This window comes from Procambarus clarkii, chromosome 42, assembly GCF_040958095.1.
Source record: "Procambarus clarkii isolate CNS0578487 chromosome 42, FALCON_Pclarkii_2.0, whole genome shotgun sequence".
NCBI lineage: Eukaryota > Metazoa > Arthropoda > Malacostraca > Decapoda > Cambaridae > Procambarus > Procambarus clarkii.
The window spans coordinates 2,326,773-2,342,961 of record NC_091191.1 but is presented as its reverse complement, the minus strand read 5'-3'; the positions used below and the strand labels follow the sequence as shown (position 1 = coordinate 2,342,961).

At 48.2% G+C, this 16,189-nt stretch overlaps 1 protein-coding gene across 1 annotated transcript in view; it reads left to right on the top strand.

Annotated features, from left to right (window-relative positions):
• LOC123770407 (alpha-2B adrenergic receptor-like) overlaps positions 1–13,922 on the top strand; it is a 14,821-nt gene extending 899 nt beyond the window's left edge. Inside the window, exons 2-5 of the mRNA XM_069339548.1 lie at positions 3,547–3,667; positions 5,732–6,033; positions 11,900–12,504; positions 12,812–13,922. Coding sequence (XP_069195649.1) covers positions 3,547–3,667; positions 5,732–6,033; positions 11,900–12,504; positions 12,812–13,167 — 1,384 coding nt within the window. The 3' untranslated portion in view covers positions 13,168–13,922. The remainder of the gene's footprint in view (positions 1–3,546; positions 3,668–5,731; positions 6,034–11,899; positions 12,505–12,811) is intronic.
• Positions 13,923–16,189: the final 2,267 nt, after the last annotated feature.

Sequence of the window (16,189 nt, the reverse complement as noted above, 5' to 3'; positions counted from 1 at the left end):
TACAGATGGTGGTACAGGTGGTGGTACAGGTGGTGGTACAGGTGGTGGTACAGGTGGTGGTACAGGTGGTGGTACAGGTGGTGGTACAGGTGGTGGTACAGGTGGTGGTGCAGGTGGTGGTACAGGTGGTGGTACAGGTGGTGGTGCAGGGGTGTAAGGTGTATGCACTCTGTTGGACCTGCAAGATCGAGCGTCTGCTCTTGGGCCCGGCTTTTTCAGCTGTCGGTCATCTATCTCATGCAGTGCATGGTGCCCCACCCACTGGATTTCTATTATATCTACATTTAAATCATTGACTGATGTCCTCTAGCGCCTCCTCCTCCTCTATCTCATTCCACGTACACACTACTCAAGTTAAATAATTATGTTGTGGCATCTCTATGGCAGATCTGCGTCACTGGCTTCCAACTGTTATACTTTTTAAACTTTCTCCTTATCTGATTTGTGAATACAGTATTCTTTAGTATCTTATACATCGCAATCATTTCTCATCTTTCCCCTCTCTTATGTAATGTAAGATCCAGTTCCGTCAGGCTTTCCTCGTGCTCCAACCTTCTCAGTTCTGGGATCAATATTGTGGTGCATTCTCCAGTTTTATCTTGTGTTTCTTTGGGTATGAGTTCCGTGTAGGAACTGCATACTCAAATATTGGTCTCATATAGGTTGAGTACATTGCTCATAATACTTCTTTGTTCAGATTTGTGAAAGCTACTCGCATGTTTGTTAGTTTCCCATATGCTGCTGATGTGATTCAGTTAATATGTAGATGTCTCCTAATTCACCACAGATGTCGAGCCTGGCCTCAGGCCGGGCTCGGGGAGTGGAAGAACTCCCAGAACCCCATCCAGGTATAATCCAGATATTCTCCAGGTAGGCATACTCCAGGTATGCTCCAGGTATGCTCCAGGTATGCTCCAGGTATGCTCTAGGTATGCTCTAGGTATGCTCCAGGTATGCTCTAGGTATGCTCCAGGTATGCTCCATGTATGCTCCATGTATGCTCCAGGTATGCTCTAGGTATGCTCCATGTATGTTCCAGGTATGCTTCAGGTATGCTCCAGGTATGCTCCAGGTATGCTCCAGATATGCTCCAGGTATGCTCCAGGTATGCTCCATGTATGCTCCAGATATGCTCCAGGTATGCTCCAGGTATGCTCCAGGTATGCTCCATGTATGCTCTAGGTATGCTGCATGTATGCTCCAGGTATGCTTCATGTATGCTCTAGGTATGCTGCATGTATGCTCCAGGTATGCTCCAGGTATGCTCCAGGTATGCTCCATGTATGCTCTAGGTATGCTCCAGGTATGCTCCATGTATGCTCCAGGTATGCTCCAGGTATGCTCCAGGTATGCTCCATGTATGCTCCAGGTATGCTCCATGTATGCTCTAGGTATGCTCCATGTATGCTCCAGGTATGCATTTGTTTTTACGAGTTTTGCATGGTGACAGCAACACTGGGGGCACGGGCTGGAGGAGCTGTGAGGAGAAGTACTGGTTTGGAAAGCGGTTTGTGACTGGGTGGATTATCCCGCCAGCTGCTATTAAGAAAAACTGTTTAATAAATGTTGAAGAATAGATAGAAGAGAGAGAGGTGAGAGAGGGTGCGCTGAACGGGACCATCCAGTATGGGCCAACAGGTCTGCTGTAGTGATTCATAATTATTATGCTTGTACGTAGGTATCTTCTTTCTCGGTCAGATCATTAACATTAACAAGACAAATTAGATGGTCCCAATAGTGCTCCTTATGACTAGGTGTGTGTGTGCGTGCGTGTGCGTGCGTGCGTGCGTGTGTACCTAATTGTGCTTGCGGGGGTTGAGCTCTGGCTTTTTGGTCCCGCCTCTCAACCGTCAATCAACAGGTGTACAGGTTCCTGAGCCTACTGGGCTCTATCATATCTACACTTGAAACTGTGTATGGAGTCAGCCTCCACCACATCACTTCCTAATGCATTCCATTTGCCAACCACTCTGACACTAAAAAAGTTTTTTCTAATATCTCTGTGGCTCATTTGGGCACTCAGTTTCCACCTGTGTCTCCTTGTGCGTGTGCCCCTTGTGTTAAATAGACTGTCTTTGTCTACCCTATCAATTCCCTTGAGAATCTTGAATGTGGTGATCATGTCCTCCCCTAACTCTTCTGTCTTCCAGCAAAGTGAGGTTTAATTCTCGTAGTCTCTCCTCGTAGCTCATACCTCTCAGCTCGGGTACTAGTCTGGTGGCAAACCGTTGAACCTTTTCCAGTTTAGTCTTATCCTTAACTAGATATGGACTCAATGCTGGGGCTGCATACTCCAGGATTGGTCTGACATATGTGGTATACAAAGTTCTGAATGATTCCTTACACAAGTTTCTGAATGCCGTTCTTATGTTGGCCAGCCTGGCATATGCCGCTGATGTTATCCTCTTGATATGGGCTGCAGGAGACAGGTCCACACACACCTGGGTGTGTGTGTGTGTGTGTGTGTGTGTGTGTGTGTGTGTGTGTGTGTGTGTGTGTGTGTGTGTGTGTGTGTGTGTGTGTGTGTGTGTGTGAGCGGCGTGGGTACACGTGGGTGGGGGGGAAAACAGAAGCCGGTGGACGGCTGGCAACCCACGCGAGGAGCCAGGTCTGACAACGGACCTCAGCGCTGAGGCTTCCTGCATCATCCATCTCCCAACCTGCTTGACTGACAGCAACTTGGGTCTGCCTTGGTGCACACTCGACTGTCATAAAAGCCCTGTGTCACGTGTCAGCATCATGGTGTCAGGTACCAACAAGGGCTGTAAACATCAAAGTTGACATTTTTATCTCCAGTGAAGGAGTTTGTTTTCTCAGTAAACAAGGTTTATACAGCTGCAGAGCGTCGACAAGACGACACAACTCTTGGCAGCGCGTCGACAAGACGACACAATTCTTGGCAGAGCGTCGACAAGACGACACAAATCTTGGCAGAGCGTCGACAAGACGACACAATTCTTGGCAGAGCGTCGACAAGACGACACAACTCTTGGCAGAGCGTCGACAAGACGACACAACTCTTGGCAGAGCGTCGACAAGACGACACAACTCTTGGCAGAGCGTCGACAAGACGACACACGAGTCCTAATATAACTTTAGCCCTTATTTAGCAAGTTTACATTTGTACATGTATGAATCCCAGAACCCTCTTTATTCATGTCGCTTGTTCAGGTTAGTTTGTCATTGTCCATGACCAGAATGTAGAGAGTCGTGTGTTCTCGTCGTCTTGGCCTCGCGCTCTCAATAATGTCGTTCTTAGGGCGTGTCCAGCCTTGTGAGGCTGGGGAAGGCAGCGACTAGAGTCTGTCTCATCGCCTTATTGACCAATAGTGGCCAAACCCTCTGGTCAGAACTAAGCAATAATATCACTAGTACCCAGTCTTGGTGCCCAGCCTTGGTGCCTAGCCTCGGTACCCAGCGTTGGTGCCCAGCCTTGGTGCCCAGCCTCAGTACCCAGCCTTGGTGCCCAGCCTTGGTGCCCAGCCTCGGTACCCAGCCTTGCAAGGTACCCCACACGGACTATGATAGTGCTGGTCTCCTCCACAGGTACCTGAAGTGGCTGGCGGTGGCCAACCTGCTGGTGTGTGTGGTGCTGCTGCCCTTCACTCTCCACACCCACGACACGCCCGTCCCCTACCCCGCCGCACTATACTTCGCCCATATAGAGGTAAGGTCTTCCCTTGCTCTGCCCAGCCACTTGGGCTGGACGGTAGAGCGACGGTCTCGCTTCATGCTGGCCGGCGTTCAAGCCCCAGCCGTCCAAGTGGTTGGGCACCATTTATTCCCCCGGTCCCATCCCAAATCCTTATCCGGACCGCTTCCCAGTGCTATATAGTCGTAATGGCTTGGCTGTTTCCCCTGATAGTACCCTTCCTTCCCTTGCTCGGCTTCGTAGAATACCCAAACACACAAATATTATATGTTAACTATATGTGACGTTTGATATTCTATGGGCGGTTCAGGAGACTATGATAGCTTGTTGAAATTACTCATACGAGTGCACCAGACGCCGCCTTGTGAAGCAGGCGTTGTGTAGCATACATGGAGAACACCTCCGCATGTTCCAGTCACTAATGAGTAACCTGGTACCACTCGTGTTAGACATGACTGTTAGATATGACTGTTAGATATGACTGTTAGACATGACTGTGGGTGACTAGCGGTGGAACACCATCCGTGCAACAAGAGGGAGCCATATAGATGTGTTGACCAGCGACCCACATGGCGCGGCATCATGCCATGCCGTGACCTCCTCACACAGCACGTACTGAGGATGCTGTAAATCCTTCCCAGGAGCTGCAGCCAACCTGAAGGGCACATTGCATGAAATCCTTTGGCGTGATCCTCGAGGTATTCCGCCTCAGACTCGCCACCTTCCCTCAAGTGGTGTGTTTTCCTCAAGACGTATATCCCCTCACACCCCTCACTCCCCCCTCACACCCCTCACTCCTCCTAAACCTCCAGGTGTACAAGATGGCGGCCGAAGGGCAAGAGGAGAATCTCAGCTGTTATTCTGGCGGGGATGAAGTGTGGGTGGTGGTGGTGATGGTGGTGGTGGGTGTGTGGGTGGTGGTGGTGGTGGTGGTGGGTGTATGGGCGGTGGTGGTGGTGGTGGTGGGTGTATGGGCGGTGGTGGTGGTGATGGTGGTGGTGGGTGTGTGGGTGGTGGTGGTGGTGGTGGTGGGTGTATGGGCGGTGGTGGTGGTGGTGGTGGTGGGTGTATGGGCGGTGGTGGTGGTGATGGTGGTGGTGGGTGTGTGGGTGGTGGTGGTGGTGGTGGTGGGTACTCACCTAGTTGTACTCACCTAGTTGTGTTTGCGGGGGTTGAGCTCTGGCTCTTTGGTCCCGCCTCTCAACCGTCAATCAACAGGTGTACAGATTCCTGAGCCTATCGGGCTCTGTCATATCTACACTTGAAACTGTGTATGGAGTCAGCCTCCACCACATGGGTGTATGGGCGGTGGTGATGGTGGTGGTGGGTGTGTGGGTGGTGGTGGTGATGGTGGTGGTGGGTGTGTGGGTGGTGGTGGTGATGGTGGTGGTGGGTGTATGGGTGGTGGTGGTGATGGTGGTGGTGGGTGTATGGGTGGTGGTAGTGGTTGTATGGGAGGTGGTGGTGATGGTGGTGGTGGTGGGTGTATGGGTGGTGGTAGTGGTTGTATGGGAGGTGATGGTGGTGGGTGTATGAGTGGTGGTAGTGGTTGTATGGGAGGTGATGGTGGTGGGTGTATGGGTGGTGGTAGTGGTTGTATGGGAGGTGATGGTGGTGGGTGTATGAGTGGTGGTAGTGGTTGTATGGGTGGTGGTGGTGGTGGAGGTGGTGGGTGTATGGGTGGTGGTGATGGTGGTGGGTGTATGGGTGGTGGTGGTGGTTATATGGGAGGTGATGGTGGTGGGTGTATGAGTGGTGGTAGTGGTTGTATGGGTGGTGGTGGTGGTGGAGGTGGTGGGTGTATGGGTGGTGGTGATGGTGGTGGGTGTATGGGTGGTGGTAGTGGTTGTATGGGTGGTGGTGGTGGAGGGTGTATAAGTGGTGGTGGAAGGTGTATAAGTGGTGGTGGTGGGTGTATAGGTTGTAGTGGTTGTATGAGTGGTAGTGGTGGAGAGTATATAAGTGGAGGGTGTATAGATGGTGGTGGTGTACTACCCAACCCTCAACCATCACCACCACCACCTAACCCTCACCTGCGAGACTCCAACATTGCCTAACAGCTTCCGTATGCCGCCACAGGTGCCGGTGGGGAACGCACTCATCGCCTCCAGCGTGTACATCGTGGTCGGGCTGAGCATCGACAGGTTCGTGGCTGTGTGTTACCCCCGCAAGTATCGTAACCTTCACAGTCACTACGTCGCCTCCGTCAGGATCTCCCTCTCCTTCGTCATCGCCTTCATCATGTACGTGCCCATGGCCTTCTACAAGATGGTGGTCCCTGCCAGCGGCTTCCCGAGCAAGTTCCTTATCGAGGAGAACCTGCAGGTGGTGTCGACGAGGTGGTTCATGGTCTACGAGTATCTGCTCGAGATCTGCGTCAGGTTGGTGCGTGTATGTATTGAGTGTTGTATTGTGTTGTATTGCGTGCATGTGCGTGTATTTACTATTGGTGTCTGCAGAATCGAGCTATTTGCTCTTGCACCCCGCCTTTCTAATCTATCTATTTTCCTCTATTATTATCCTCTATTAATGTATCTACATACATTTCTTTCTAACACACACACACACACACACACACACACACACACACACACACACACACACACACACACACACACACACACACACACACCACACACATACACATACACATACACACATACACATACACACATACACATACACACATACACATACACACACACACACACACACACACACACACACACACACACACACACACACACACACACACACACACACACACCACACACATACACATACACATACACATACACACACACACACATACACATACACACACACACACACACACACACACACACACACACACACACACACACACACACACACACACACACCACACACATACACATACACATACACACATACACATACACACACACACACACACACACACACACATGCCTAAATCGTGCCTCACAGGTTTAATAGAATTTTATGACCAGGCAACGAAAATTAGGCAGGAAAGAGAAGGGTGGGCCGACTGCATTTTCCTTGATTGCCTAAAAGCCTTTGACACAGTACCCCATAAAAGGCTGTTAAAAAAGTTGGAGCAACAGGCAGGAGTAAAAGGGAAGGTGCTCCAGTGGATAAGGGAGTACTTAAGCAACAGGAAACAGCGAGTAACGGTGAGGGGGGAGACATCAGAGTGGCGAGATGTCACCAGCGGAGTCCCACAGGGCTCAGTACTTGGACCCATCCTGTTTCTAATATACGTGAACGATCTTCCAGAGGGTATAGACTCATTCCTCTCGATGTTTGCTGATGATGCAAAAATTATGAGAAGAATCAAGACGGATGAAGATAGACAGAGACTACAGGATGACCTGGATAAACTGGAGGAATGGTCTAGAAAATGGCTGCTAAAGTTCAACTCGGGAAAGTGTAAGGTGATGAAATTAGGCGAAGGGAGCAGGAGGCTGAACACAAGGTATCATCTGGGAGGGGAAATCCTGTAAGAGTCAAATAGAGAGAAGGATCTGGGGGTTGATATCACACCGAACCTGTCCCCAGAGGCCCACATCAAAAGAATATCATCAGCGGCATATGCTAGACTGGCCAACATAAGAACTGCCTTCAGAAACTTGTGTAAGGAATCTTTCAGAACCCTGTATACCACTTATGTAAGACCAATCCTGGAGTATGCAGCTTCAGCCTGGAGTCCATACCTAGTTAAACACAAGACAAAGTTAGAGAAGATTCAGCGGTATGCCACCAGGCTCGTCCCGGAACTGAGAGGATTGAGCTACGAGGAAAGGCTAAAGGAGCTGAACCTCACATCCTTGGAAAACAGAAGAGTAAGGGGAGACATGATAACCACCTACAAAATTCTCAGGGGAATTGACAGGGTGGACAAAGACAAACTCTTCAGCACGGGTGGGACACGAACAAGGGGACACAGGTGGAAACTTAGTACCCAGATGAGCCACAGAGACGTTAGAAAGAATTTTTTCAGTGTCAGAGTAGTTAATAAATGGAATGCACTAGGAAGTGATGTGGTGGAGGCTGACTCCATACACAGTTTCAAATGTAGATATGATAGAGCCCAGTAGGCTCAGGAATCTGTACACCAGTTGATTGACAGTTGAGAGGCGGGACCAAAGAGCCAAAGCTCAACCCCCGCAAGCACAATTAGGTGAGTAGACACACACACACACACGCCCAGGAAGCAGCCCGTACCAACCAGGTACCTATTTACTACTAGGTGAACAGAGGCATCAGGGAGAAAGAAACCCCTGCCCATTTGTTTTCGCCTATGCTGGGAATCGAACCCGGGTCATTATGACTACGACCCCCAAGCGCTGTCCACTCAGCCACGAGGCCCCACGTGTGTGTGTGTGTGTGTGTGTGTGTGTGTGTGTGTGTGTGTGTGTGTGTGTGTGTGTACTCACCTAGTTGTACTCACCTAGTTGTGCTTGCGGGGGTTGAGCTCTGGCTCTTTGGTCCCGCCTCTCAACCGTCAATCAACAGGTGTACAGGTTCCTGAGCCTATTGGGCTCTATCATATCTACACTTGAAACTGTGTATGGAGTCAGCCTCCACCACATTGCTTCCTAATGCATTCCATTTGTTAACCACTCTGACACTAAAAAAGTTCTTTCTAATATCTCTGTGGCTCATTTGGGCACTCAGTTTCCACCTGTGACCCCTAGTGCGTGTGCCCCTTGTGTTAAATAGCCTATCTTTATCAACCCTGTCGATTCCCTTGAGAATCTTGAATGTGGTGATCATGTCCCCCCTAACTCTTCCGTCTTCCAACGAAGTGAGGTTCAATTCCCGTAGTCTCTCCTCGTAGCTCATACCTCTCAGCTCGGGTACTAGTCTGGTGGCAAACCTTTGAACTTTTTCCAGTTTAGTCTTATGCTTGACTAGATATGGACTCCATGCTGGAGCCGCATACTCCAGGATTGGTCTGACATATGTGGTATATAATGTTCTGAAAGATTCCTTACACAAGTTTCTAAAGGCCGTTCTTATGTTAGCCAACCTGGCATATGCTGCTGATGTTATCCTCTTGATATGAGCTTCAGGGGACAGGTCTGGCGTGATATCAACCCCCAGGTCTTTCTCTCTCTCTGACTCTTGAAGTATTTCATCTCCCAAGTGATACCTTGTATCTGGTCTCCTGCTTCCTACCCCTATCTTCATTACATTACATTTGCTTGGGTTAAACTCTAACATCCATTTGTTCAACCATTCCTGCAGCTTGTCCAGGTCTTCTTGAAGCCTCAAGCTGTCCTCCTCTGTCTTAATCCTTCTCATAAGTTTGGCTTCGTCAGCAAACATTGAGAGGAATGAGTCTATACCCTAGACTCATAGGATAGATTCTATACCCTATGAGTCCTGTGTGTGTGTGTGTGTGTGTGTGTGTGTGTGTGTGTGTGTGTGTGTGTGTGTGTGTGTGTGTGTGTGTGTGTGTGTGTGTGCTTATCAATCAATGTTACCTATGAATGGCTGCTGTTTGGTTTGATTATTGCCGCCGAAGGCAGCTAGTTTATTGTGCACCCCATACTCATCCTGTGAGCGGTAGCGCAAAAGCATTACAGAGGGCACAAAAGGTCTTTATCAGACCTCATCTTAGATTATACACATAAACAATTTCATCTATCCTTCACACCTTATAGTTACAATGTCAGCTAGTTACAGAGAAAGTGCTATTTCACGAGTTATACATTTACAGTAAATCATTATACATTAATGGTAGGTCTTATCGCTAATACATAATAGTTTGACCAATGGAGATAGTCATAGGGTAGTTTCTGTTTATTATTAGTCCTCACAATACACTACTTGTTTCTTCATCTCATATGTCGTTTATCTACTGGAAGCGAAATGTGGATACAGTGCAAGGATTTCAGGTAATTTATCCATGGTAATGAGATAGGTTGCTATATCATAGAGTGAGCTTAGATTCATCTCTAAATGGCTCAATTTTACTACAATCCAAGATATGGTGTTCGAGTGTGTGTCCCTGTCTTTGTCCACACACTTTACACTTTACTTCATCTAGATCCCTATACAAGCCGAACTGCCAGAGATACTTGTAGCCAAGTCTTATACGAGCTGTGACAACATCTGTTAGTCTACTGACTTTGTTACTTGCCCCATACACATGTTTTACTTCACACATTTCATTGTGATGAACAATGGACCTGCTAGTTCCAGTTTGCACAGTTCTACTTTCTTTAAATCCATCCAGGAGTTCTTGTCTAATGACACTTTTAAGGGACTTATTTGATAACTCAAGATTCCGTTCAATACTGTCTTTATTTACTGCAGCCTTAGCAAGGGCGTCAACTTTGTCATGTTCCTGCAGGCCAATGTGAGAATGAATCCACAACATTTTTATATTTACCCTCTTGCTAAGTATTCTTATATATCTACGTCTAGCTTCCAAGACAAGCACGTTAGTACTTGATTGTAAACTGTTTATTGCTCGTAGTGAGGAAAGGGAGTCAGAAATAATTAAGCTGTCTACTTCAGTGTTGTCAATAATTTCGAGTGCTACCTGTATTGCTACCAACTCGGCCTGCATTGTGGACGCCCAGTTACTAATTCGGATATTCCTTTGAATTGTGCTGCCATCGGGCTGATGAGCAATAACAGCACTTCCTGCCCTCCCTGTAGCTGTATTGAGTGATCCGTCAGTGTTTAACATTTACCTCTATTAACCCCATTCTTCGCGACATTACTATCTAGTGTGCTTAAAACTTCTTGACACTTGTATTTTTTGGCCGTATTTGATTTTGAAGTTGGCTTCTACAACTTGGTGCTTGAGTTCATGTTTAGCACCCACGCAACGAACGAAAGTTTCCTTGTATCTCCTTAACATGATTACCTTTCCGACTTCTACCAGTGACCTCTTATTCTATTTCCTCGTGTTACGTAGTGAGCTATTAAACAGTTCATTTGTCCCTTTCTTGTAGCCATGTCATCTTTGTTCCGGCATTGACCTTGTTCAGATATATTGGTTTCTCTCATCTTATGTTCTTATGTGCTTCATATGGTATGGGTTCCTTGCTGGTGCTTCATACTGTAGTACAGGTCTAACTAAGTCTGTGTATATTGCCTTGAAAGATTTCTTGCTTAGGATTTTAAAATTGGTTTCTAATGTTACCAGCTTATCATGTTTGCTGGTGTTATCCTGTATATGTGAGGTCCGGGTGTTAGTGATGGTGTTATGTCTACTCTCAAGTCTTCCTTTCTGTAATTCCTGTAGTTATCTTCCTCTTATGATGTAGTAATCTTCCATATCCGGTCGTGTCTTCCCGCCAGCCTTGTGATGCGGTTGCTGTTTGTCAAGAAGAGGCCCTGGAGGCCCCTCCAGACCGACAACCAGAGCGCAGCTCCATAATACCACTTGTCAAGGTCATCCTGCTGCACTCTACAGTTCTCACTGTTACATTTCTAATTAACTTTGCATCATCAGCAAGTACTGACATGTAGAAACTCCCTTCCTCGGGTAGATCTTCACAGAGATTAGAAACTGCACAAGAAGGGCCTTTGGTGAATCTTGCTTGATATATATCTTCATTTTGACTTCTCTCTGACTAGGTCCCTTTGTTTCCTGCCTTTCAAATGTTTCGCCCAATTAAGTATCTCTCCAGTTAATAAATCTTGTCTCTACATCTTATGTACCTGCCTTTTGCGAACAAATTTCAAATGCTTTTTGATAGAGGAAAATATAATGAAGCAGACGTTCTCCTGTTGTCTTGCTGATCATGTTAGAGAATTTCACATTTGTCAAACATGACTTTTTCTAAAACCATTCTGTCTCTTGGTTACAAACCTCTTCAGTACCTAGCATGGCATTCACGTTGGTGATACCGTTCTGGGTTTCCTGACTGTTCCCTTTCTTTAAAATTGATAATACACCCTTTTTTTAAATGGGTTCTATTTAAGATTACATTTCTTCAGTTCACATTTCATTGTCCTTGACTTGGGGAAACAAACCTGTTGATAACAACGCTACACATATTTACAAAAGTTTAAATACCACAATCAGTTGGTAGCACCTCTATTGCACACCTTATCACATATTCAAATCTTATATCTCATCCACACATTGTAATCCCTTGTATACTGGTTATTTTCAAAGATGTTATACTGCATATGTTGTTTGCTTTCCCTTATGTATACAAGACAAATGTGCTGCTACCAATAATGAAGTCACGTGTTGTAAACTGCCGCTGTTCTCTTCAGGTTTGCTCCAGCGATCCTCTTAGCGGTGCTCAACACTTGGATCATAGTGGAGTTTAAACGAATCAGCCGGCGGCGCCTATTGCTATCCCGGGGCATGAGCTGTGAGGTGTCAGCAATTCCTTCTCAGTCCTACTTTGAGGGCAATGCCAACACCACTGTAGTAAACCACTCTCCCTCCAATGGCCGGGTGGAGTCTGAACCTGCTGCCGCCTGTCCCAACACCGCCAATGACACCTCCATTGGCCCCCATGCTTCCATCAATATCCCTATCGTGAGCAATCCCACCGCTGCCACCAGTGTGTTGACCACCAGCCCTACAACTAACCCCAGTGCAGTCACCACCCCAACCAATACTGTAACTTCCTACAGCGAAATTTCGCCCTTAAGTCAGGAAAGCAAGATAGAAACTTGTCTCATCAACAGCAACGAGCATGCTGGTCACACGGATTACAAAGCAGTTGATGCCACGTCTCATCATGGTAATGGTTATAAGTCAGTGCTTGCTGATGGCGACATAGCAAGCACAAGAAACTCCTCGTCCAAATCCACAACACAAAGCAGAGAAGGAAAGGAGACCATTGGCCTCTCCATGATTAATGTATCAGGTAGCTATAATTTGCTTTTATAGAATGTAATAAAGTTTAATGGACGATGCTATAGCGACAGATGTGGTTCTACCAACTGTTGCCTTATATCAACGGCACATGTAATCAGCAGAACATGTCATATGTCACTGATATAACATCACTGGAATATGCCATCAAATCTTATCAAAACAACGAAATTCTATTTAGTACAAAATAATTTGTTACATTGTCCTGTGTGTAAGATATTTTCTTGTTTCTCCCATAAATGAAAACGTAGTTGATGTTGAGCCGTTATCTGTGTTGAGCCCCACCTTGTTCATTGCAGGTGGAGGTGCGCCAGTTGCGCCGCCGCGAGGTATGAGCGAGCGCCGCCACGACATGGAACGACGCCTGGTGCTGCTTCTCGTCTCCATCATCGTCGCCTTCTTCATCACCAACATCCCCGCCGCCATCCTGTCCCTCACCTTCAGCGACGACAAAAGGCATGACGTCAACTTCCAGCTCTTCCGAGCCATCGCAAACAACCTGGAGTTCCTGAACTTCGGTCTCAACTTTATCTTGTATTTTCTCTTCAGTAAAGACATCCGCAGCGCCTTTATGTCACTCCTGCGGCACGCCATCGACCGCCTGAAGGAGGGCATCGAGGGCTCCAGCACCAAGTATGCCGCCACCAACCTATGATGGTCCCGTGGCCCTGAATTAACCGACCTATGATGGTCCCGTGGCCCTGACTTAACCGACCTATGATGGTCCCGTGGCCCTGACTTAACCGACCTATGATGGTCCCGTGGCCCTGACTTAACAGACCTATGATGGTCTTATATAGCCCCTGAGCTCACCGAGTTCTCTGTGGCCATGATCCCACTGAAAGGACCGATACCACTTGTGGTGGGCTTCCACCGGTCTCAGGCGCTGGGAGGCCTACGAGTCCTACGTACTACCAGGACTACGAGTCCTACGTACTACCAGGACTACGAGTCCTACGTACTACCAGGACTACGAGTCCTACGTACTACCAGGACTACGAGTCCTACGTACTACCAGGACTACGAGTCCTACGTACTACCAGGACTACGAGTCCTTGTAGTTTACAAGCAGTATATCACATTATCAGTAGTGACCGTCGCGTCCAGATCAAGTTTCAGTGTTTAAAGGGATTCAGCCGGCCATTATGTAAATTATGCCCCACCGACTAGCCTGACTTAGCCTACCTCATGTCGAAACCACGTCATTTGGGTTGTCTTTACCAATATTATGATAAACTTGATTTGTGGGTGTTTTGTTAATTTAGACATGTAGCGAATATCCACCTAGCCAAGCTTATTGCAACATTCCCTAACCCAAGTTGTCTCATACTTACTATTTGTAAGCTTAGGTTAGATCTGGTGGGGCAAATGTTATTGTTCCGCCTGGCCTCGCTGGACTTGGCCTTGGACTTTATATATATATATATATATATATATATATATATATATATATATATATATATATATATATATATATATATATATATATATATATATATATATATATATATCGTACCTAGCAGCCAGAACACACTTCTCAGCCTACTATGCAAGGCCCGATTTGCCTAATAAGCCAAGTTTTCATGAATTAATTGTTTTTCGACTACCTAACCTACCTAACTTTTTCAGGTACCTAACCTAACCTAACCTATAGAGATAGGTTAGGTTAGGTTAGGTAGGGTTGGTTAGGTTCGGTCATATATCTACGATAATTTTAACTCCAATAAAAAGAATTTGACCTCATACTTAATGAAATGGGTAGCTTTATCATTTCATAAGAAAAAAATTAGAGAAAATATATTAATTCAGGAAAAATTGGCTTATTAGGCAAATCGGGCCTTGCATAGTAGGCCGAGAAGTGCGTTCTGGCTACTAGGTACGACATATATATATATATATATATATATATATATATATATATATATATATATATATATATAAATAAAAAGCTTTAATAAATAGTAGAATAGATATTTCTGTAACATTCCAGTCTACTTGAACGTGTTACTGTGTGCATGTACTCACCAATTTGTACTTGAGGGGGGGTTGAGCTCTGGCTCTTTTGTCCCGCCTCTTAAATGTGGTCCAACAACACACACATGTGTGTGTGTGTCACTGTGTGTGGTTATGTGTCGTGGAACACCCAACAAGGCAACTGAATAAATTACTCCAACATTTCGGTCAGCAAGATTATAAAGGAACGTTTCTCTCACTTTGGAATGAAGAACAGATGAGATGCATCACAGTGTGGGGCAACACAGTGAGGAGCCCCCGCTTTATAATAGTCCCGCCGACATTACGTCTGTGACGGGAGGCATCTCCCGTCACGCAGGTGCAGTCGCACCTCCACAGATCTCCAGTATCAGCTCTTGATACTGGTAATGGCTCAAAAGGGCCACCACTTACGAGCTAGTCATGCCCGTGCCACCTTTTGGGTGGCTTAATCTTCATCAATCATTACGTCTGAGAAAGACCCACTCAGTTCATACCGTCAAGTCCAACCCTTCCGGTGGAGCCTTTTGTCCATCCTAGCCTGTACGGTGTCTTCCTCCCCATTCCAGCAGCTCCTCACCCACCCCAGCAGCTCCTCACCCACCCCAGCAGCTCCTCACCCACCCCAGCAGCTTCTCACCCACCCCAGCAGCTCCTCACCCACCCCCAGCAGCTCCTCATCCCACCCCAGCAGCACCTCACCCACCCCAGTAGCTCCGCACCCACCCCAGCAGCTCCTCACCCACCCCAGCAGCTCCTCACTCGCCCCAGCAGCCCCTCACCCACCCCAGCAGCTCCTCATCCACCCCAGCAGCGCCTCACCCACCCCAGCAGCCGCTCACCCCACCGCAGCAGCTCCTCACCCACCCCAGCAGTCCCTCACCAACCCCAGCAGCTCCTCAACCACCACAGCAGCTCCTCACTCGCCTCAGCAGCCCCTCACCCACCCCAGCAGCTCCACACCCACCCACGCAGCCCCTCACCCACTCTAGCAGCCCCTCACCCCACCCCAGCAGCTCCTCACCCACCCCACCAGCTCCTCACCCAACCCAGCAGCTCCTCACTCCACCCCAGCAGCTCCTCACTCCACCCCAGCAGCTTCTCACCCCACCCCAGCAGCTCCTCACCCCACCCCAGCAGCTCCTCACCCACCCCAGCAGCTTCTCACCCACCCCAGCAGCTCCTCACCAACCCCTAGCAGCTCCTCACCCCACCCCAGCAGCTCCTCACCCACCCCAGCAGCTTCTCACCAAACCCAGCAGCTCCTCACCCACCCCAGCAGCTCCTCACCCACCCCAGCAGCTCCTCACCCCACCCCAGCAGCTTCTCACCTACCCCATCAGCTCTTCACCCACCCCAGCAGCTTCTCACCCACCCCAGCAGCTCCTCACTCACCTCAGCAGCTCCTCACCCACCTCAGCAGCTCCTAACCCCGCCCCAGCAGCTCCTCACCCACCCCCAGCAGCTCCTCACCCACCCCAGCAGCTCCTAACCCCACCCCAGCAGCTCCTAACCCCACCCCAGCAGCTCCTCACCCACCCCCAGCAGCTCCTCACCCACCCCAGCACCTCCTAAACCCACCCAAGCAGCTCCTCACCCACCCCCAGCAGCTCCTCACCCACCCCAGCAGCTCCTAACCCCACCCCAGCAGCTCCTCACCCACCCCCAGCAGCTCCTCGCCCACC